General features: G+C 49.8%; 1 protein-coding gene across 7 annotated transcripts in view; it reads left to right on the plus strand.

Annotated features, from left to right (window-relative positions):
* The window catches only part of MSI2 (musashi RNA binding protein 2), a 393,325-nt gene that overhangs the window by 367,043 nt on the left and 2,622 nt on the right, over window positions 1-23,660 (plus strand). Inside the window, exons 12-14 of one of the 7 annotated variants that reach the window (XM_059908124.1) lie at window positions 16,346-16,554; window positions 18,345-18,417; window positions 21,127-23,660. The exon at window positions 21,127-23,660 is cut by the window's right edge and continues 2,622 nt beyond it. In XM_059908124.1, coding sequence (XP_059764107.1) covers window positions 16,346-16,554; window positions 18,345-18,386 — 251 coding nt within the window. In that variant the 3' untranslated portion in view covers window positions 18,387-18,417; window positions 21,127-23,660. Of the gene's footprint in view, window positions 1-16,345; window positions 16,555-18,344; window positions 18,418-21,126 lie in introns of those variants that run through there. The other 6 variants (XM_059908126.1, XM_059908127.1, XM_059908125.1 and 3 more) reach the window with 6 other exon arrangements.

Genomic DNA, 23,660 nt, shown 5'->3' on the forward strand with positions numbered 1-23,660 from the left:
CCAGGAAGTCCCCATAAGAGTGTGCAAAATGGTAGCCCGTGGCATGTGGCCCAGTCGGGGTGGACCAGGATGGAATGTGAGCCGGCAGTTCGGCCAGATTGAGGGCCCCGAGGCCCAGGAAGGGAGATCCGGGAGGAGGTGGCCTTCTGGCCCAGTCTTCATGGGGGTGGGAGTGGGCAATGGCGGAGGGAGAAGCTGGAACTGTCAGGCATTGGGGCTGCTGAAGCGGTGGATTGACCCAGAATGGGGAGCAGGAGAAGAGGGTGGGGACAGAAGGCAGAGAGAGCAGAAAGTCCCCACCCCCCCCCCCACCCCTGCCTGAATCCTAGGTCTGGCTTTGCTGCCCGGTGGCTGGACATCCCTGAGTTTCTGTTCCAGTGCATAAAATGAGCAAGAATAAAATTCAAGTCTGGGGATAGAATAAATCGTTTAACTTAAGCCATAAAATAAACACTTTGGGGAGGAGAGTAGATCTCAGACCTGCCCCACTTTGATCTCAGGACATTTTCCATGTCCCCAGTGAAATCCTTTGCCCCCTGTGTGTTAGGGGCTGAGGGGGTCCACACACTCCAGCTGCTGGAGGAATGCGGACATTGTTTGCACCGGTTGCGGCACAAGCCTTAGGGTTCCCAGGTGTTGCTTTCAACAAGCCTGTACTGAAGGTTTGCTTTGTGCCAGGCACCAAGGCATATAAAGGCAGGTAACACTTCTTGCCTTCAGTGGTCTGAGAATCTAGATTCCTTCCACTGAAAGCCCCTATTTCCCACGATGCGTTGTTTCTGGCACTGTCAGCTTCATTTAAAAAAGGAAAACGGATCACTGTGCCGCCTTTATTGCTGAAGATGGCTTTCCTGGGCCTCCGTCAGCAGAATCCGATGTCCAGGAAAGGGGGGTGGGGTGCAATGCAGGCATCTCTTCTTTCCCGCCCAGGCTCCCTTGTGCTAGCAGCAAGCATCCTCTGGGGGCTGTGACCCCAAGATGGCCCATCTGTGGGTAAGGTCATGGGGACACCCTCTCATTGGAATAGAGCCAGCACAGTAGCCCAGAGGGAGAGAAAATCTGTGGCCTGTTAGGACTGCTAACCAGCCAGATACTTGAAAGACTGTCTCGGAACATATATCTCCCAGTCACTGCCTTGTGCTCTGGGCATGGACACCTTGTTTCTCAGTTTGTCATTAAAATCTTCATTTCTGGGAGAGCCAGGACTTTGCCCATAAAGAGTCCAGCATTGGATTTCAGTAACCCCAGTGAATTTATAATAATGTGCAGAGCTGCCCACCTCTGACCTCAGCTTCATTCATTTTCCAAGGGCTTTTGGACCAACTCTGTTGAGGATAAAATACATCAGCTCTAATCAATAATTTTGTAATAGAAATACCATGCACTTGATAAATCAACTCTAGTGCAATTAGTGACTAGCCTCAAAGCCCAGACCTAAGTATAAGTTAATCCTAAAGTGAATGGAGTGGGAGAATGTTAATGGTCTTTTAAATCAGTGGAATTATTTTCAGTGGGTGACACATCCGTGCCCGCCCCCTGAGCTGGTTGGCCTTCTCACATGCTGGCTTGGGAGCACAGGCCCTGCTGTCTGGAGGAGGGGTGGGAAGAATGGTGCCCTTGAGAGCTCTATAACAGCACATAGAGCCCAATACAGAGGGGCAAAGGAATCCCCTCCTTGTGCTCTGGGCTGGGTGGGGGCACTGCAGGATCTGGGGAGCCCCAAAAGTTGGTGAACCCACGTGTTGGTGAGAATCACCAAAGGAGCACATACCTGGGTACATCATGGTTCCATGGGTTCCTACAGAGCTAAGGCTGTCATGTCTTTTACCGCAGCTACCCTGTGAGATGGGCAGAAAGGCAGAAGGTTTGGGCTCAATTTTACATGTTTGTTTTTTATGAGAAAGCTGGGCTACAGAGTGGTTACATGACATATCCAAAGTCACACAGCTGGTTACCTGGTTAGCGAGGCTTTGGTCAAGGGTAAAGAACCCTGAACTTGAACCCAGGTCTTTGGCCTCCTTTAAGTAGCCCTGGGAGGAACCATGTTTGTTCATGAAGGACTCACCTGCCGCCCAGACACCCTGCACATATAGGAACGTCCTGGGAAAGCCCAACAGCCTCGGCTGCCAGCTCTGTGTTGGCTGAGGACTCAGGCTCCAAGACCTCACAGTCCAACCTTTCAGATGTAGATTTCAGAACCAAACCCAGGGCACATCTGCCGTGGAGTTTAAATCGGCAGATATTTATTAAGTGTTCAACAACAGTAATTATTATTATATGTGATAGGTACCATCCTAGGCCTTGATTCAAGGTACTTTGGGCTGTATCAGAAAACCCAGCTCAATGTGATTAAATATTATACGGGATTTATTGGCTGACATCCTGGAAGCTCTATTGGAAGAGTGAGCTTCATGTGTTCAGGGCTCATTTTCTGCAGTTTTCTTAGCTTTGCCCTCCTTCTCATTTCGATATTGTCTTTTTGTTGGTTTCCTACGATGGCAAAATGGCTGCAGCAGTTTCCTGCTTCACATTACCCTGTCTAGAAGAAGAGGGGCATCAGGTGGTCCAGAATTCTAGCAAAAGTCCAGAACTTTGTGCTATTTGGTTAAGGCCTAGGTTATAAGAAGCAAGCACTGAGAGTGGGATCTGACCCCTCTAAACCCAGCTAAAGGAGCTAAAGGAGCTCCAACACAGTGGAAGAAGGATGGATTTCCAAAGGCAAATCTGGGTACTGATAAAAGGCGGAAAAAGAGACTGATGCTGGCAGCCCTGGAAGCTCATAGATGACTCCAGAGGACAGCCCCTGCCCTAGAGGCTCTCCCAGCCTAGCATGGAGACTAATGTGTACTTACAATATGATGCCTAAGCCCAGTAAAGGAGGAGCACAGAGCTGTGGGGGAAGTCGAGGAAGGTTTCACAGGGGAGCGAGTATCTATACTTTTAAAGGACAGATAGGAGCTCCCCAGGGAGCCTGGGGAAACAGCTTATGCAAAGCCACCAGAAAAGCAGAGTGATCTTGAAGTCCTGCAAATGGTTCACTCTGGCTAGAAAATAAAATGCATTGGGGTTGAGGGCAACAGCTAGCTAGAGAGCTGGGCAGAGTCAGAGCAGGGGGTCCTTAGTGCCATGCTAAAGAGCCTGGATTCACCTAGGTGACTGGGAGCCTCAGAGAGCCCTGAAACCAAGAAGTGACATCAGATTTGTTTGTTAGACAAGCCAGACAGCAGGGTGGATTAGAGAGACGAGAGGGGAGGCGTAAGGGCAAGTGACAAACCATGAAATTGTAAACACTCCATAAATGTTCGTATATAGCTGCCCAGTAAGAGGTACTGTGGGCCTTTTACTCTTCCCCATTAGCTGATTAACTCTGGGCTCAACGTCATGCTGGTTGGGGGACAGTGGGAGGCTGTCTAATGGGCAGTGGGGATATAGGCTTGAAGAGGTAGAGACAGGCTAGAGTCTGGGAGAGGGAGACCTTGAAAGCCCGATTGATATAGTCATATTGGTGGGAGAGAGAGGCTCATATTCTTTCTGGCAGTGGAACTCAGTAAAGACAGAACCAAGTGAGGAAGATCAACCTGGCAGTGGCCCAACAAAGCACAATCTGACCCCTTAATCCCTGCGGCTGTGCTGGGTTTGTGGTCTGGAGCAACGGGAGGAGAGCAAGGCAGACCCTGGAGGGCATTCCATCACGGGGAGTCCACCTTAGTTTCCAGCAGTTCTCCTTTGCTTCTGCCAACAAGTTGTTGTTCATTCCCTGCTCGGGGCTATTTGTTCCCATTCCTGTGCCCTCCTGGCAGCCACTGCCCTCGTCCTTTCTGCTAGTCCATTTCCCTCTGTCCTCATCTTTGCTCCCTCTGTTCAAATCTGGCTCAGAACACCAGGAAGCCACACCCGATTAACCCTCCCTGGGATGCCCCCTCCTTCGCTCTAGCTTCTCAATGTGATCTTGTGTTCTCAGTCTTCTTCCTGATTGGTGAGTTCTCCTCAATGAAAGGCAGGATTTTGAGTCTTTGGAAGATATTTTGCATGTTATCTCAGAGTGGTGCCTGCCTTCTCCAACAATACAAACCATCAATCCTCCAGGAGGCAGTCAGCCTCTGTTCTTAGTATAGATGAGTAATTACTGTGCAATTAGAGAAGGCGGAAAACAAAGGGGCCCTTTGTTCCTGGATGCTCATTAATAAATACAAAGGTCTCCCCTTTCCATCCTGGGATCCTGCACAACAGGAGGTGGGCAAATAATGCTTTTGAACAGCTGTGATTGGCTGTTGCAATTAGATCTGTCAGGATGAGAGAGCCACAACGAAATCCACTCTATGGCATGGACCAGAGGGTTCCAGCTGGCATCTCAAAATTCAAACCCACCTGGGAGGTCCCTTGAGGGAAGGATATCTTGCAAGTGGTGGATAGAATGCTAAAGACACTTCCTAGCCAATTTTAATAAAATAATGGTAATAGTAATATGTTAATGATAACTCACATATATTATGAGTGAGTCATGTACTGTGCTAAGCCCACCCCCCTTATCCCATTTTATTCTCTTAGCCCTATGAAATGGGTGCTGTCATTCCCATTCCCGTTTTTAAGATTTAAAAACTGTGGCTTAGCATGTGTGAGGTGGCAGAGGCAGGATCTGAGCCTAGGTCTGTCTCATCGGACAGCGTCTGTCAGCAGACGCTCCATCGTACCAATCCTGCCATACCTGCAAAGCTCTGCATCTTTGAAACATACCCTCAACAAAAACCAACTGCTGCCATCAACTCAGTTCTCCATATCCCTGGTAGAGGAGAGAACCCAGTCATTTTCGGGAGGCATTATATGTGTTTTTTGCACCTGCTTCTGCTGTTGCAGACTTGACATCACGGTTCTGTCTGGCTTTAGCTGACATTTCCGATCTGGCTTCTGGTCTCTGAATCTCTTCAGACCAAAGGCACACAAAGGAGGCCCAGAGGAGGCATGGTCGGGTAAGTGTGAGCCAGGCTAAAGATCATTATTAGAAAGGAGCCTTTAGCTAAAACAAAACTGAAGGAAGTTAGCCACTGCCTGAAGGAAACTAGGCGATGAAGCAGGGGAGGACGCTTTGGGCAAGACACTTCTCGGTAGGGATGAGTCAACATCCCTTCACGTGAGCTGTGAGGACTTAATCTGGAAGGTCGCTGGGAAGCCCAGCCCAGCCCTGAGGCTGGGAGGGGATTGGCCGCCCAGTTGCTGGGGCTTTGCCTTAAGCCAATGGCTGGGAGGGGCGGAGCCAGAGGCGGGAGCAGTGGGCTCCTCCGCCAATCGTCCTGCAGGGAGGCTGGGCTCCCAGTACCATGGCAACAGTACCATGAGCAGGGGCTCATTTGTTTTGTTGATGAGCAATTACTACGCAATTAGAGAAAGCTAAAAATAAAGGGGCCCTTTGTTCCTAGTTACTTATTAATATTAATAAAACGGTCTGTCCAGTTAACGCAAACCTGTGCGCCTGTGGTAGAGCCCACTGTGGGAGGCTTTCCCCATCTTGGCCGGGAGAGGAGATGCTCAGCCTTACCAACACACGGGACCCAGGATGCCCTGGAATCAGGGGGTCGGTCAGGCACTGACCCATGCAGAAGAGTCTGGTCGTGTCAACCCAGGCTCCAGAGAAAAGACCACAAACACAGCAGCAAAACCAGAAAACATGGACCCGAGTTGGAAGAAACCTCTCGCCCAGTTTTGCTATGTACCCTTGGCCACGTTGTTCGACTTTTCTGGGTCTAGGTTGTTCAGCTCCAGGTGCATAAAATAGTCTCTAAGCCTTCCACTGAGGTAGCCCCTGAGATTTCAATGTCTCCCCTCCCACCTGGCTTGAAGAGAAACAAACCAGACTTGGAAATGACTTGCTAGAAGTTTACTTGGTTGTCCAGGGGTTGACCCCACAGCTTCTGGCATCTGGCCTTGGCGATGGAAACAGCTCAGAGACATCCCTTATATCCCTTCCCCGTCCTAGGGGACGGGTTGCCTTGTGGATTAATCAGATAAGGGTGATAAGAGGCTTTTAAGAAGAAGCAGGAGAAGAAGAGAAGGAGGAGGTGGAGGAGGAAGAAGAAGATGATGATAAGAGCGTAGAAGGAAGAGCAGGGAATCAGAAGACTTGGTTCCAGTCTGGCTTCTGCCAACAACAAGCTGGTTGATTTGGGGGCAAAGGATTTCAGACTGTTGGGTTCTTGGGCACCATTCAGCTCTATAGCTCTGTATATTGCTGCTGTTTCCAAAGCTCTGGATCCCTTATCATTGGGAGCAAAAGGTTGACAGTGATAGTGCCTTAAGATCTGAGAGGAGTGACTGAAGAGAAAGCCAGGGGCTTCCAAGTGATGAAGCAACTGGTAGGGATGCATTTGAAAAAATCAGTCACACATTTTTTTAATGTGTGAAGGCAATGAGAGGGATAGAAATATTTCCAGACTTGTGTATCATTTAAAAACAAAACCTATAGTCAGATTTCCATCCTTGTGTGTGGTTGATTAACCCTTTAGGGTTTGGCACTCTGGATGGTATTCATTAATAAAGGTGGACCTGTTAATAGCTGTCGTCGATGAGCTGTGGAACTGGGGCGAACGCAGTGGTTCTTGAACTTGGCTACATGTTAGAATCACCTAGGGAGTTCTTAAAATTCCTAGTGTGCAGGCCACACTGTAGATCCATCAAATCAGAATCTACAGGGGGATGGCGGGAGGTGGGGGGCACGGTGGGCAGGCCTCAGCGTTACTTAAAAGCTCCCCAGGCAAGTCCAACCTGTAACCATGGACTCAGATACCATCAGGTTCTTGCCAGATATGGAGCCTCACACCATCTCTGTGACTTTGTCGTCAGCATCCCTACCTCAGAAACAGATAGATAGAGTCAAGCCAGACAGTTCACCCCAGCCTCCTCTAATAAGCAGGAGAGCTGGTCTGGGATCATTAGCCTGCATGCAGCCTTGGAGCCCAGGCCTCTCCTGCCCACCATTGGTCCTCCCGGCAGGGCCAGGAAATCCACCCCTCCAGGATGGGCTGAAGGGGTCTTTGTCCTCATAGATGGATTCTCCTACCTCCCCCCACCCCCACAGGACAGCCCTGTCCTGGCTGAGATTGAGAGCATGTACACATAGAACCAGCAGCCTGGAGCAACCATAAACAGGGAAGCAGCTTGACTGTCCCTCCTTGACTGTCTGATGAATGAGGGCTTTTTGGTAAGGTCGGAGTTTGTTTGTTATTAAAGACCTAATTAGAAACATGAGAGGGAGCTGAATGGCGCCGTGCTTGGCCAATTAGTGACATGTATGCGCCCGCTTTGAACTTCAAGGACACAGAGCTATTAGCGCTTACATCAAAAATGGATTAAACTCCTGTGCCTTTATAATCATTAAAGACAGGCTGCTCAAGTGGAAAGCCTTTTGTACAGGTCCTCAAGGGGCTGCCCCTTGGGCATCCTCCCCACCCCACCCCCTGGCTGCTAGAGCCCCAAACAGTGAGTTTCCATGAAATGTGATCAGGCAGTAAATACTGAGGGTGCTAGGGCATGCCAGCTCCCCACAGGACAGCCCTCAGCAGACTGGAGTAGTCTTTGGGGACTGAGACCAGCCCTCTGGTTGCACTTTCTAGGGTGGGAGGGCTTCCTTTCTCTCTGGCAGTGCCCTTTCCACCTCACCCTGACCCCAGCAATACCGCATGCCTGCTTCGTGCTTAGTCTTGTTCTGGGATGTGGCACAGAGGAGGGTGGTCTGGTCCTCAGGTGAGAGGCTGACCCCTGTCTCCTGTGGCAGGCATGGCCCGACCTCAGGGAGCCCCCGGTCTGATGGGGGAGACACCCCCGCCACCAGGGAGCTCCCAATTTGGAAAGGGCAGCAGGACCCATGCCCTCGGGCGCTGGCATTCCAACATTGGAGCTTTGATTCCTTGTCGTTGATTTTGTGACCTCTGTGAGGCCAAGAAAGATCCAAATAAACAGAAGAAACCTCGTCAAACTATGATGCAAGGACGGACAACTGGGCAGCATGATTCAGTTTAAAAAGCAGCCAGGAGTGGCCCTGAAGACCAAGTGAGAGCTGGTTTCAGTCGGTCTGAGACACTGTGAGACCCTGGACACATCCCCTCACGGCCCCAACCCTCGGTTTCCTTGTCTGCAGCCCCAGGGCAATAAAACCCATCTTACAAGTTGTTAGGAGCGTGAACAAGATGGTGTTAAACGCCTGCCAATGCGCCTGGCGCGCAGTAGGTGCTCAGTGAATCTTAGTTCCCTTTCTAGCCTGGAACCCCGAGAAACCACAGCTTCTAGAACCCTGTGCCCCTTGCCTCCAGACCCTGTTTTGCCTGAACTAGTATGAGGCTTTCCCCCGCCCCACCTTTGCTAACTGGGACAGGGCATCACCTCATTCCTTCCGAGCTTTTCATCGTGACTGAGGATACCACAAGGATGTAGTTCTGGCCTCGGATTTCATAGCGTTTTCTGTTAACCTAGTTATAGCGCAGGAAGTGTACGCTGGGGCTGCAGTGAGTGGAATCACTTACAAGACACAAGGACCTGACCCTCCTGGCTGGGGGGCGGGCAGGGTGAGAATTAGAGAGCGAGCACACACAGCACGGCTGGGGTGCCTGGGTACATGCCGGGAGAAGCCAGACTGGTTTCTTTTTTGAAAAGATAAAGAGATGGGTGTGCCTCGGGGACACAGGGGGTCACCCGATCAAAACACAGCCAGGCAGATTCTCAGGATTAAACTAGGAGACACTTGGAGCAGCAGAACTGTTACAGAGAGAGAGGGAGTCCTTCCCAGGCCGCACACTCTCTATCCTCCTTTCCTCCTGATTCTCAGGTCAGGGGGGGCTGGAATGGGAGGCTTTGGCATCGCCCATGTGCTGCCCCTTGCCCATTCTAACCTGTGTGGGCCTGGAATCTGAAACCAGTTAATTTAGGGAAGAGGCAGCCGGATGTGAGCGTTAAAACACCGCCTGCTTCAGCCAAACTATAAACATTTGTCTCTGGGGTCGACTTCCCCTCGTCTTCTGAAGCACTTGAGAGGCTCAGGGTGGAAGTGTTGTCAAAAGGCTGCTTTATATCCCAGAGGGATCCTGCTTTATATCCCAGGATCACCACCTTGCATTCAATACTTGTGGCCTGAGCTGCAGCGGCCACTGGGGTCCCTTCCTTGGGGAAGCTGCTGCAGCCGGGCAGACAGTTCACACTGGCAGAGCGAGGGCCACATAGGCCCCAGGGACTCACGTCATTGCCTTTCCTTCCCTGGGGCCCCTCTCCCCTTTCTTCCTTAGAACATGCAAACAAGGTCAGTCCCTCGAGACCCCTGGGGTCTGGGAGAAACAAGAACCTGATGGTGGCTCCAGAAATTTCATTCTTTGCCCTCATGACAAAAGCTTGGTTTCTTTGGCCACCAGGCCCAGGCCCACTCAAGGCTACTGCATCCCCAGAATTTACCCCATGAGCAGATGGAGAAGCCACTGACCCCCTTCCTCCCCCTTCCCTCCATCCCAACCAACCCAGCCTAGTCCTTTGGGAAGAAGAGACACACCCACACCCAAATCTGGGCTGATAATAAAAAAGCATCGAGATGGAAAGAGAATGAGATGTTTTCTGCTGAGATTGTACAACAACGTAAAGTATAAAGTACAGGCCACAAAGTCCTCCTCGGATAGGTCCTTTGGGGGTGCTTGGGGCTGTCTCCTCTCACTGATCTGAGTGATAGCGTATCCCGGTTCACTAGTAACCCAGGATGTGAGGGTTTTGGAGCCGACCAGCAGTGAAGTTATCTCTTTAGGGGATGTGATTTGACTGGAAGCTGAGACCACTCTACAAAATAATGAGTCCCAAGTCTTAGGTTCCGCTGTCCATCAATTCCCTACTTAAGATAGGCCAGCACTAACCAACGGACATCTGCACTGACCTCAGTGGTCTGAAGCAGGCTAGGTGTTGAGCAAACAAGCAGAAACTGCAGTCTTCTAAGATTGCCATCACTGAAACCGACAATTGGAATGTTTGTGACACTGACTCCCTCAGCCCAGTGAATGAGCTGACACTCTCCATGTGTCCTGTGCAGTATTTATGATGAGCCAGGCATCTGTGGATGTGTCCAGACTTGTTGATACCAGGCTGAGTTTGTCCTTCTCAGTAATATATTGGTTTGTATATGGAGACAGGGAGAAAGAAATACCATCACACATTGCTCTCTCAAGCCTCCCCCAGTTTTAAATTATGTCTTCTCCTTGCCTTCTGAAATAGCTTGAATTTCAGCAGAGCTTAAAAAACAAAAATGTTGTATATAAAATTGATTGTCCCTGCATCTGGGTCCCTGAACTGATTTGACTTTAATTTAGTGTGTCATACAGTTTTCCCAGGTTAGATGTAACTGCTGGCCCTCTCTAGCTACCTCTGCCACCTCCAGGCTAAGCTCCAGGAGGAAAGTTTGAGCCAGGATCCCTGGGACACAGTGGCCGGGCAGACTGCTGGATGCAATTCCCTCCTTGCCCTGCTGGTAGTTCACAGCTGAGTGTTTCTCCTTCCGTTATCAGAAGCAGGTGTATCTTTTCAGGCTGACCTTTCCCCTCAGACCACCTGCATTAATTTACAGTAGGCACGCCTTCCAGTGGGCACAGTGAGACTGCAGATTGGGGTCGTCAGCTCTGTTTCAAGGAAGGCCTTGGCTGCCTGGCTCCCGAACAAGGAGAGTTTGGCTGTTCAGAGGCAGGTCTCCGCTTCTGACAGCCACCTGGCATTATGGACCCAACACCCACCGAGACCCCCCCGTGTTGTAGGGGAATCGAGCAGGTTGCTCTTGCTCTGGAGAACACAGGGTCCCGTGAGAACCCGGAGGGTCCCCGCCTTCCACACGCCCCCCGCCTTGAGGGGTCCCTTGCTGACATGAGACACAGGCTCTGCTGCTGTGGAGTTTTAATCCAGGCGGAGAGAAGCATGATATAGACAAGGTGAGTGTCGGAGGGGCAGTGACTCTGGCATCAGCCTATCAGCAGAGCCCCTCTACTCATCCCTTTTTCAGTCGCTTTCTTTAAATTCTCTAAAACAAACAAAAACCCCTAAAATCTAGTGTGATGATTTAACACAGCCCTGCCCTCGAAGAGTATCACATCGGCTTATGCTCCGGGCCCTCCATTCTGCGGGAGCTGGGGGTTGGGAACAGGGCCATGACACCGTCCGCCCAGACGCCCCTCCCTTGTCCCTGATGGAGGCATAATGAGTTCTGCTGGGCAGCAGGTTACCTTCTGAGCTGGGCTTGCTGAGGACCGGCCCACCAACTGCGTTTGCCTTGTGAGCAGCACACACTCTGTCCCAGAAATGTCCTGGGGGCCACGAGGCCCCCTCCTGAGATTAAACCTGGCAGCAACAGATAATTCACCAAGCAGATGATTGAAATTGTCTTGAGGGCTGGCCCTGCCTTTTGGCGAAACGTGAGACCCACCAAACGAGGACCCAGGCCTAAGGCTGGGACTTGGCAGGGCCCTGGCTTGTCCCAGATATGTGGGCTGAGCTCATCTGGAAAAGACTTTGGAAACAGTTCCTTTCTCTGGATCAGTAATAACCTACTTTTCAAGCCTTAGAGCCAGAGATGCCCTCCCAGGGGTGCCCGCCTTAGAGTCCTGGGCCCTAGCTTTCTGCCCCAGGTCCAGTGGCATCACTTTGGGATCATACAGAAATACTGGGACTTCCATACCTTTCCTAGACCTACAGTGAGGCTGTCCTGATTCTCACTGCCCTCTCCCACAACTTCCCCACCCTCGGTGACGAATTCCACTCTCAGCCCAGCCCCTTCTGACCACAGTTGGGCAGAACCACATGCAGACTGTATGCTCTCCAGAAGGCAGGCATCTCCTGGGTTTGCTGTAAAACCCCGAGGGGCCCACAAGCTTTGGGTCCAGCCCCTGCAGGTGAGAGTCTGAGCCTGCAGGACAGACCTTGGATAAGGTCTTTGGATGGCTTTCCTGGGTCAGCCATCAAGGTGTTTTCTTCCCTTGATGGGCAGGAAGTTCCTCCTTTTATCTGATGCAAAGTGCCTCCAAATTTAATTCAAATGTGATTCCTCTTGCTGGCCTCAGTGAGATGTAGTGTCCTTGCTTTCCTGCCCCCCAGTCCCCAGAGTCCTTTCATCAGGTCCAAGGTGATTAAGTGCACCAGGTGGATGAAATAGATCCTTTTGTGAATCACTTCCTGATTTGTATGGCCAGTGAATTGTACTCTCCTACATCAGATTTTCCTAAATCTGCGTATGGTACCTGCCTTGTTGGGCTCTGCATACACAGCTATCTCAAATACAGGTGTATTTGTTTTAAACTTGACAAGTTCCAGAGCACTGTCTCTTTTGCGTTTTCGCCACAGCCCACAGAGAGTCAGGCTGAGTAGGGCAGGCAGCACTCACGTGTCGCAGGTGAGGACTCCCACAGGTGAGGGGCTGACACTCAGGCGTGTAGCCGGAGGTCAGGGCCAGGGTCGCACTCAGGTCTTCTGACTCCAAGTCCAGTGCTCCCTTTCTCTGCACCACAGCCGCCTCCCTGAGCATACCTGCTGCCTGGACCCAGGAAGTCCAGAGGATGCTGGGGGACGGGGCGAGGGGTAAAGCGGAGCCTGCCCAGTATTAAACCACCGCTGCGGATGCTGCCCGGGGCAGCCGATGGGAAAGTGATCCTGCTCCCTCACAGCGAGCCCCCAAACTGCAGCTTGGCCCAGGGCTTGCCCAAGGCCACTTAGCACTCACAGCTTCTGCTGCAAAAATGCCAGGGTGTTTGCAGGACACTGCCCTCCTCTGGGACAGGAGTCAGAATGTCCGATTTATGAATCTCAGCACTATTTATTCCGCAGCATATACTGAGACCCCCTCCCTCCCTCCCCATCCCCCCCCCCCACACCCCCTAGCTGAGCAGGAGACAGGCGTCCTTGCCCACTAAGAATAATGTCCCATCCCCTCTTCCTGACCTGATCCTGGCCTGTGGGACATTTCTGGCCCCTCAAAATGAGCCTGGAGGCGACCTCCAAAGAGACAGACCATTGAAAATTGACTGAGGGGTGACTGGCACAGAAAGCACCCTTAGGTCAGGGGCTCGGAGTCGTGCTTCTCCCCCTGCCTCTCTCAAGGTCACAGCTTGGAGGGGAGGGCCTCCTCCTTTACTGTGTAACCAGCCAGTGTGCAGTGCGAACCTCCCGAAAGAAGAAAATCGCTTTGTTCCTAATGCCTTCCCACCATCAGACAGCGGGAACAGCCGCCGACACGTTGGCGTGCGCAGTGCCCTGCCCCTTCCTTCCTGAGCAGCAGAGCCGTTGCTGGGTAGAGCATTCCCAGAGATCGTGGGTTCGGGCCATCTCGTTGGCTTGTTAGCGTGCTTTCTGGAGCCTGGGTCTCCCGCCCACAGAGAAAGAGGGCGTCATTGACCAAAGAGCCCAGAGACCTGGCTCCTCCATGCCCTCAGCCTTTGAGGGTGCAGCTTCCACTGTCCAGAAGCCTAGAGAAAAAGGACCAGCCCAGAACCAGGTGCTTCTTGCCTGCCAGCTGCACCCTCGGCGGGAACCCACTGCCTGATCTTTCACCCTTGGCTGGGGACTGTCTGCGGGGTGACTCTGAGCTGGGGCTCCGGCATTAGGAGGGCAAGTGTATATGCCTGCGAGACTTAGGGTTTTAGAGCTGCATTTTAATACAGTGCCTTCTCAACCGTGATACTGGTGTCATTTGATGGAAGAAGACTGAGCGGGGAGGGGCAATGTAGGCCTAAGAAGAGCTGCTTACTGTGAAATTCCCTTCAGGCCAACTCTCAAGCTGCAGGCCCCCTGGGCACACAGAATGGTGAGAGGTAGCCGGGGCTGGGCCGAATACCACCAGCCCTCCTGTCTTCTAAGCCTCCGGAGGGGCATGTTTCAGGACAGCATCCTTCCTTCCGCGGGCGTGCCGCCTCCTGTCTCCCAGGCTGCCTCCTCTGGCTGGATTAGTCGCTGCATGGCCCTCCCCCTGCTGGAAGGAGCCAAGACGGAGACCTCCCTTCTCCCTGGCTTCTAGATAGGCGGGCTTGCCCACTGTCCTCCTGGAGCCTCATCTGGCCACAGGAGAAAGAAGTCAAAAAGTCTTCCTATCTTCCACTGTGGCCCCACTGCCCACACCCCTGCTCTCCACCCTGAAACAGAGCCGGCTAGATACTTTGTTGGTTACTTGGCATAGGAGCTGGGTCAGCTGCCTGGGTGAACCAGGAGTCCACTGTCTGAGCTCCCTCAGTTTTCCCTAGCCCGGAGGAAGAAAGTGTGTGAGACCAAGATAATGCTGCCTTTTGAATATCGCAGCTTGCTGCTAGCCTCCTTGAGTGAGCAAGGCCAAATGTTATCTGCAAATTTAATCTTCTGTATTCAAAAATCCCATCCCTTTTGTCTGCCAGTGCCTTCCCAAATCAGCAATTCACTTGCTCGAAGCCTCTGTGATTTTTATTCTCTTTAACCTGTTCTTTCCATCGGCCAGTTTCTTCCTTTCTCAGCACAGCTTCCAAGGGGCCTGACCTTGGGGCCTCCTGCCCTAGAGGGCATCCCAAGGTAGCAGCTTGCCTTTTCTCTGCTGAGTCGAGGGCCAGGCCCAGCTTGGCTTGCTCTCCTTTGCATCTTCGTGTCCCGTCCCAGTCTCCCACCAGCCTGGCTGGAGGGCATCTTCGGTCTCTTCCCATCCCGGCGACAAGTGGGTAGAAATCAATCCACATCTGGCTCTTCAAGCGCCCCGCCCAGAAGTGAGGGGCTCCAACCACAGGTCCACGGGGCAAGGCCATGGCCCAGAGCAGACTTGCAGATGTTCTTCCCTTCTGCCACTGAGGGCGGGTGGCCACAGGGCAGAGGGAAGTGCCGAGGGGGGCAGGAGGGAGAAGACTGTTGTGAGGAGCAGCCCCTGGGAGCCATGGAAATGCGTGGAACCCAGATTGTCTGGTTCTGTGAGATGGGTTAGCTGTAGCCCAGAGCTGGCCAGCCCCAGACTCACCTTGAGCTTTAAAAATCAATGAGAACTTATTTTTACAGTTAAAAAAAAAATTTTTTTTTTTTTCCATTAGGGAAAAGAAAAAGTTTAAGCTACTAAGGGGAAATGAAGATGAGACACAATTAACCTGGTTGACAGGCTGTGGCCCTTGCTGGGGAGGGAATGATGGAATTTGGGGGAGGCTAAGGGAGGGAGCCCGAGGCAGTGTCTCCTCCCACTGCCCCCTCCGCACTGCCACTCTCAGGTTCTGTGGGTGTGAAGTCCCATCTCTCTGTAGCGAAGGTACATTCCTAGCTCTTTTCCTGTCTGGAGTCTATATCTGAAGATAACCAACAGAAAGCAGACATTTCGGTCAGATATGCTTTAGTGATAAATTGGTTCAGTCAGTATGCTCTGGATTCATACTTCTTTGTCTTTTTTTTTTTAAAACGAAAGGAAAAAAAAAAGTTTAAATCCCCCCTTTCCTTCTACTGCAGGAGGTGAGTGTGTGGGTGTCCCGTAGAATCATTGGCATTCACTCAGCTTCGGCCCCAGAGCCTCCAGATTCGCCATCCCCACCCCATCCCCTCCCTCCATCCCCTGCTCTCCACCCCAGAAGGGAACCCTCTGCCACCATCATTACGGTTATGTTAAGATGCCCAAATTTTCCATGACATATCCCATCCTCCGACCACGTTCAGTATTGATGACTTTCATACAGGGATATAAATGGGAGGGGTGGGAAGGGAGGGAGTAGCCAGTGGGGAGGGGGGAGGGGGTTGGTGGGGGAGGGGCGCTGAAGATCTTTTTTGTCTTTTTTTTTGTTTAAAACAAATTTGTCATTTAATGGATCCAAAAACAAACAAAAAAAGAAAAAGTGAAAGAAAAAGCAAATCAAAAATCCCCTCCCCGAAGATTTTTTTTTTTCCTGGACACAAATTGCTTTGTTTCCTGTCACATTTTAATATCAATATTAACACAATGTGTAGTCTAAAACTAGTTCCTTTGTAGTTTGCATGGGATGTGAATGCTGTCTCAACGTGCCCAGATCTAGACAAGACTGCATGAGCATCAATTCAGATGTGAAAAAAAAAAAAAAACTCTTTCTCTCTCTCTCTTCCATATATATCTCTATTTCTATTGTGACAATTTGGTGGGCAGTGAAGCACCTCCGGTTGGTTGCCGTAGTGTGTTGAATGATTGTTTTTTTATTCTCTCTATTTTTGGAGCTCCGAGCTTCTTAGTAGTAGCCTGGGCTGAGTATTCTTGAGTCCCTGCTGATGTTTTCGCATGGCCTTGGTTCAGTGTTAGAAGTTGGGCCTCAGCTGTTTTTCTGGAGTGTTTGGCTTGTAATGACCGGTGCATGCCTGGCTTCTGGCCTCATACCCAGCTCTATTCTCTGCACACCAGTCCTGAATAGCTACAGTGCTCAACCGAATTTTGGCGCGCCCGCTTCCCCGGCAGGCTCCAACCCGGCGCGGCCCGGAGGCTTCCCGGGGGCCAACAGCCCAGGACCTGTCGCCGATCTCTACGGCCCTGCCAGCCAGGACTCCGGAGTGGGGAATTACATAAGTGCGGCCAGCCCACAGCCGGGCTCAGGCTTCGGCCACGGCATAGCTGTAAGTACCTTCCTGCCCCTGCCTTCTTGCCCATCTCCTGTGGCCTCCCGGGGCGGGTGTGCCAGAAAAGCCCAGAGGTGGGAGGCCAGGAGAGGGCAGCGGGTCCCCATCCACATCATGTCAGCCATCCAGGGCTGAAGCTTCTTCGCTTAGGTGCTGCCTGAGCACCTGTGGGTCAGGCACGGTGTGCAGCCGTGGGTGAGTGGAGGGAGTGTGGGCAGGTCAGGTTCAGATCACCACTCCAGCACGTTCAGCCCATGCAACCTTGAGCCACGTATATAATCCGCTGCTTCCCTGGCTGCCAAACGAATATAAGTGTTCCTCCCTCAAAAGATTGTGAGAGAATAAATGGAAACAGGATATGTCAGCTGCTGGCTCACAGTAGGGCCTCAGTATCAGCCCCCTCTCCTCGATCCCGGCCTCCTGGAGACTCATGTGCGCTGGGACCTTGGAGCTACAGATCCGGCCCCACAGGGTAGCAGCTTAGTCGGGAGAGTCACCGCCCAAGGTCCAGAGGCAGCGCCGGGGCCTGGGACATAGCATGGGGTGCAAGCCCTGTCCCAGGAGGTTTCCTCCGCTAATGTTTCTTACAGTTTCCAGGTTCCAAGTAAGTTCCCACTTGCGTTCTTTAGCTGCGCCTGCCCCCGAAGGCCAGATGCATTTGATATTTGTAATGCTCTGTGGTTCTATAATCTGACTAATCCAGGCAATGGAAATTTGCTTAACAGATTTGCATGCTGTTTTCAGATTGTATTGTTCTTCCCCCTTGCAGTGTGTGTGAGCATGAATGTGCCTGAGCCCACTTACTCGCTTGTCCCTTCCATTTGGAAAACAGAAAATCGGCCAACCTCCCCATCTTGGAGGCAGTTTGATTTTGAGCTGAGTTGGGAGTGTCTGCTGTCCCAGGTCATGTCCCTGTCGGGAGAGCCCTGCCTCCCGAGCTGTGCTGGGGAGAACAGAACAAGGGCAGACGGTCTGGGCACCAGGGCAGCCCGTCCCTGACCCTGGTGTTAGAAGTCCTCCATCCCCACCCCAAACGCACGTGTGCACACTCTCATGCATGCACACACGCTCACACACACACACACACACACACACACACACACACACACATTCACACACTTCTGCCATCCCTGGCCTGCATGGTCCGGGTCCTTGTTCAATTCCACTCCCGAGCCAATATCACTTAAGGCAGTAGTTTGATGAGTCAAATACCCTCGGATCAGCTGTAGTACCAAATCCAGAGTAGTATTATTCAGCTTAGAGCTGCATCAATTTGGGAGACCGTCTGTCACCACGTAGAACACAGCTCATTTCCGTTGTCAGTGCCCGGAAACACAGACCCTATTTGTTCGTGAAAACCTCGGTCTCTGACCTGTGTGCTGTGACGGTTTCTGAAATAAGCACATCAAGTCACGTTTGGTCTGCACGGGCCTTGCTTTCTCCCCAGCTGGAGCCGTTGGGACTGTGGACAGAGTCACTGTTATCTTTGCTCTCTGGGGCTCAGGGCAACAGCGCTCATCATTTTCGGCGCAAGCCCCGCTTTCCTATCACCCACCCGCCCCTGTGAATCTGGCTCTCAATTTTCCCCTGGGTGAGCGGACAGGCCGGGGGTGGGGAGTCGGGGCTGGGAAGGATGTCATTCTGGCCCCTCATGGCACGGTGTCTCAGAATTACATATTCATGCTGGCAACCACAGTCTAGTCCTAGAGATAATTTCCTTTCCCAGAATATGACAATCTGTTCCCATGTATAGTGTGCTGATGACCTTAACAATTGTGCAATTTTAGGGACCTTTGATTGCAACGGCCTTTACAAATGGATACCATTGAGCAGGTGCTTTCGTTGCCATCTCACTCTGAGGTATTACCTTCTCTGCCACGTGTCTCGCCCGCTGGGCCTGTCCGTACATGTATGCGCCCTGGGCATGCAAGTACGCACGGCCCTGGTCTCCTCACGTCCACATCTCTCCTTCCTCTTTCTGGACCCCTTTTCAGGGGGGTGGGGGGCAAAAAAATCCAGTCTTTTAATCTCTCATCCCTCCTCCAGCTTAAAGCATGACCCCACTTTTTTTCTTTGATTCTTTTGATTCCTTTTCTTTATCTTTCCCACCCCTCATCTTTCTCTGTCTTGAAATACCATCAAGAGTATGGGAAACTGGAAGGAGATTTTGTGCTGTGCCCGTCCCAGGGGGACAGAGGCAGGGAACCGCTGGGCTTCTGCCAGGCCTGGGGATGGAAAGGCGGGCAGGATCCTGCGAGCTGGCCTTGTGGGTTGCTGGGCCCTTTCAGCTCCCCAGAGCTCACTGGGCTCAGCCAGTGGGGTTCATGCAGTCAAACAGCCAGACTCCATCTTTTAGTGAAAAGAAAACATTTTTGCCAGTAACTACTGAGTAATTATCCAGATTACCGCACGAAAAGCAAATTAAATTAATGACATCACCTGCGTTACATGGATTTGGATCCCTGCCAGTTTCCTAACCTTTTAAACTGAGCTCAAGTTAATTAAACATTTTTTAAATCACTTTGATGGGGATATGGAAGGGGTGGAGTGGAGGAGAGGGGAGGTTGGGGCAGTTAGCGAGGGAGCCTCTTGCCACGTTCTCATTGAAAATGAGTATCCGTCATTCTCCGGAACAGCACCAAGGAGGGAGAGGGGTTCTCTCGTGAAAGCTAAACGTGACCCGTGTTAGCGAGTTAGTCTGAGGTCTTGAGATGTGAGTCTGTTTCTTTGGAAGAGAGAGGGCGACAGCCAAGGCCTGGGAATGGGTCCCACTCATAGAATCCCAGCTGGGGCATAAGCGCCTTTCACTCCAGGAGCTGGGACGTAACAGAAGCAAGGCCGGCGATGGATTTGCCACTTTGGTTTGCAGTCAGCAGGATGCCCCTCTTGTAGAGGGTTGCTTCAGGCCCCTGAGCCAGCCAGGACTCAGTAGGGTGGGGCCCAGCTGGGGGACCAGGTGGAGCTGAGCTCCATAAATCTCTTGAATTTCTCTAATATTGCTGCTAAGGAATCACCTCAACTAACGCAACTGCCTCTCTTAACCAAATAAACCCCGTGTGTGAATTCTCCCCACCCCTCGCCTACACTTCCCTTCCAGCACTGACCCAGCCGTCGCTGGCCGGCCGGAGCCAGAGGCCACTAACAGTGTGAAGGAGAGCTACTCACGACTAATTAAGCTGGGTCTGGGGGCCCCAAGGGAACTAAGATTCCTCTGAGAGCAAGGCAGACTGATGTACCCAAGAACGTTGGGGATGGAAAGTGGCTCCAGCCCTTTGTAGAATCAGTTGATGAGGGGATTGAACAACTGCCAGCGCTTCTTCCCTCCCTCCCCTGGAAGTGGAGGGTGGTGTAGGTCTCCTCCCACCTCCTCCCCACACCCTCCAAGGCCTCTGCAGCGTTTCCATGGGGGTCGGGGGAGGGCCGAGGCTGCCCCCAGCGCAGCCTCCCTCATCCACCTTTAGGACTCAGAAGGATGGAATAGACGAGAGTGGAGGTAACCACCTGCCCCCTCCAAAATGATTAAGTGGGCCAATTGAGTCACATGGCCGCACCAAAACACACAGTTTGTCCCCAACACAGGTGACCCTCAGACATTTAGCACCATCCATGAAGGAGGGGCCCAGGCTCACAGTCAATTCAGGGAGATTTGATTGGCAAGTCTGTGAATCCCGGGCCTGTTTTTATTTCCTAGAACCAAAGCTGGTTATTTGTTGTGAATGTTTTTATGTGTCCTGACCTTGAGTCTTTGGTATGTAATATGATTTTTTTTAGTAGAAATTAGCATTTTCAGTTATTGACAGTCATTGATGGGTATCTCATAAAGACAGAAGTTTTTAAACATTAAGCTTTGAAAACAGAAGCTTAACCAGAAAAGGCTAGTCGCTAGTCACTGTGCAATTCACCATTCCACCTGAAAACCCAGCATGACCACATCTGCTGACCCCATTTCCCACCATTACCTCAAGAATTCTACAGTAGCGTATCGAATCAGCAAACTAGTAAGCCAGCAAAGTGAGCTGCAGAGCTGCCCTCTCCCCAGCATCAAGCGTGGCTCCGATGTCACAGCTCAGGCTGTGACCCCAGTCAGCGCTTAGCCTGGCCATTTCCAAATGTCCTCAGTAGCCCAGTGTAGCCATACTTTGAAAGCTCTAGTTAAGCTGGGACGAAGTGACAGAGTAGCATTGACATATATACACTACCAAATGTAAAATAGATAGCTAGTGGGAAGCAGCTGCATCGCACAGGGAGATCAGGGAGATCAGCTCGGTGCTTTGTGACCCCCTAGAGGGGTGGGATAGGGAGGGTGGGAGGGAGGGAGACGCAAGAGGGAGGGGATATGGGGATATATGTATACATATAGCTGATTCACTTTTTTGTACAGCAGAAACTAAGACAACATTGTAAAGCAATTATACTCCAATAAGGATGTTAAAAAAAAAAAAAAGAAATAGGAAAAAAATAAAAAGTTGGAGTAAATGGTATGCTTGCCTGACATTTCTTCTTTCTCCTCCCACCCCCACTTTTTGTTCTCTTCTGGACACGACACCCTCGACCTTCTGTACCCTGCAGAGCATACCTGGATGTCCAGGCAAGACTGGGCGAAGTTTCTGAGTGGCCCTTTGTTTAGGTGATGTCATCAGACCTGTTCCCCCACCAGCCTCAGTCCCCATCCCAACCAGAGATGGCTCACTTCGGATCGAGGGTTGACTACATCTCATCATCTCATGAATCTGCTGTAATATAAGACAACAGCTTTTAAATGTGTATATATCCCATGATTTTGGTTTTGTTTTGTTTTTGTTTTTCTTGATGGTTTCCCTCCCACTTCTCTCTTCCCCCTTCTCCTTTTAAATCTCTTCAGATCACATTTGGTAGTGATTTTGACTTAGTGCAGTAGTCATATAGCTTTAATATCTAGTTAAAAGCTAACCATAGTATAATTGTTATATTAAGGTATTATTTTTCTCTTAAAAAAATTTTTTTTTTTGCTTGTTTTAATTCTGTTCTCACTTTTCAAGGATGCTGAGATGGTAATATTACTCTCAATATTTTGGTACCAATTCTGAGACTGTGTGAATTTTCAGGTGGAATTTGAGCACACACAGAAGCGAGGTTGTGAAATGTGGAGCGGGAGGTGGGCGTCGACTTTCTACTTTGCGTTGTATAAGAAGTGAGATGTCGTAGGCTAATTAACAGACTATAGCGGTTCTTTTTTGTGCTGTCTCTTTGTTAACCTAAGTATATCTATTTTCGGCAATAAGGTAAGGACGACCGGTGTTTTGAGTGTCCTCCTTTTCTATAAGTGCTTTTTTTCTGTTGAAAGAGGTGATATTATAAGGTTTTTTGCAGTTGTGAATTCTAAAAAAAAGAAATGTTGTAAATACAATTCCATTAACTACATAGAAACTATTAAGAAAGAGAGAATCAAAAATATTTTTGTGAGGGAGTCGGTCCCCGGCAGTTTGATGGTCTGTGGATGGATTAGGGGAGGAACAAGAACCAAGTCAGTGACTGAGACGGAAGAACACCCAGCTGCCAGGCCGACCCCGCGACAAGTTAGAACACTGGTTAGGTCCTCTTGTCTGTGTGATAGACCTAAGAACTGTATTAGTGTCATACCAGCATATTAACCTCTCGTCTGTGCACAGCTTCCAACGTTACCGTCTAGTTAGATTTTTATTTAAAATATGAAAAACTGCTTTTCCCAAGACGTTTTTTAAAAACAAAGCTACAATTTTAATATTTAACATATTTAATGTTTCAAAGCACACCTGTTTGGCTTGGGTGGGGAGGGGTGGGGGGACATTCTTTTTCAGTCTTAATTTTTAAATATTTGATCATTTTCTATTGTCCAATCATTTCAGCACCTCCAAAGGTCCCTAGGACACTTTGCCTCTCTTCTCCCCCTGTTCCCCATCCGCCCCCAGCTCTGGGGGCCCGCGGGCCAGGAGCGGATAAGCCTGCATGAATGAAACCTTTTCTCCATTCACTTTCTATTTACCAATTAGGAAAGCAACCTTTCGGTTTTGTTTTGGTTTTTTTTTTTTTTTTTTTTAATACCTCAGTGCTGCAAGTATCACCAGAGAGGCTATGGAAGAATTTTTTTTTTAATTTATTGTAGATGTAAACAGAATTTAAAAAAATAAAAAGTATAAACATCGCTGCACTGTGACTGGTGGGAAAAACTGACCGTTTCCTGTTTGCACATGTTTAACATTTGGCTGTTATAATATATGGTCCTCAGATGGGGAAAGATACTTATGATGAAGGATATTTTTTAATTTAACTTTTTTTTAATGTTGGTAATAGGTCGGCAACAACAACTATAGAAGTACAACTCAATAGATGGCATTAAAACATATTGTAGTGTGGATATATATTTTTTTCTTTTTTAAAATGTGATATTGACGTTTTATTAATATTTTTTAAATTGTTACGTTTATAAATTTGGTACTTAAGGCACAGCCAGTATGAGACACTGAATGCGACATTTATTATAAAGAGCTGCTGCACTCCTATTTTTATAAATTTTACTAACAAAGTAGACTAATGTAGACATTCACAGACATGGTAGGGTAAAAGCATCTTCAAGCAAAAGGCTCCAAAATGCTAACTCAGAAAGAAAGAAAAAAAGCCTTTTTCAATTCTAATTAAACAGCAACATTTTTTTAAAAAAAGAAAATCACGTTCTTTGTTTTTTCCAATAAAACGTTAGGTTGTTTGGTGAGGGGTTTTTTTTTGTTTGTTTTTCCTTCTTTCTTTTTTTATTTCCAAACAACCAGGTTAAGTAAAATGCTGGGCGCTTTTAAAACATCAAAACTTGTTCAAGTAATAAAATAACAAAATAGAAGTTTTATTTAAAAAAAAAAAAAAAAAACAAGAAAAAAAAAAGAGACAATAAATTCCCAGAAATTCAGTGTCTAGACTAGGGAATTTAATTACTATTTTGTCCATGTTGATGATGTACTGTACTACCCTTCCTTTCTCTGCATCCCCCATCACCTCATAGAAGACTCTTTGTTGATCATTGTCTGTTAATAATGTATAAAATGGCTATCTTGTAAGCGTGCTGTCCTGGTACTAGTGTAGTGACTTTTTTTCTC

The sequence above is a fragment of the Balaenoptera ricei genome, chromosome 20 (genome assembly GCF_028023285.1).
Source record: "Balaenoptera ricei isolate mBalRic1 chromosome 20, mBalRic1.hap2, whole genome shotgun sequence".
Classification (NCBI taxonomy): Eukaryota; Metazoa; Chordata; class Mammalia; order Artiodactyla; family Balaenopteridae; genus Balaenoptera; species Balaenoptera ricei.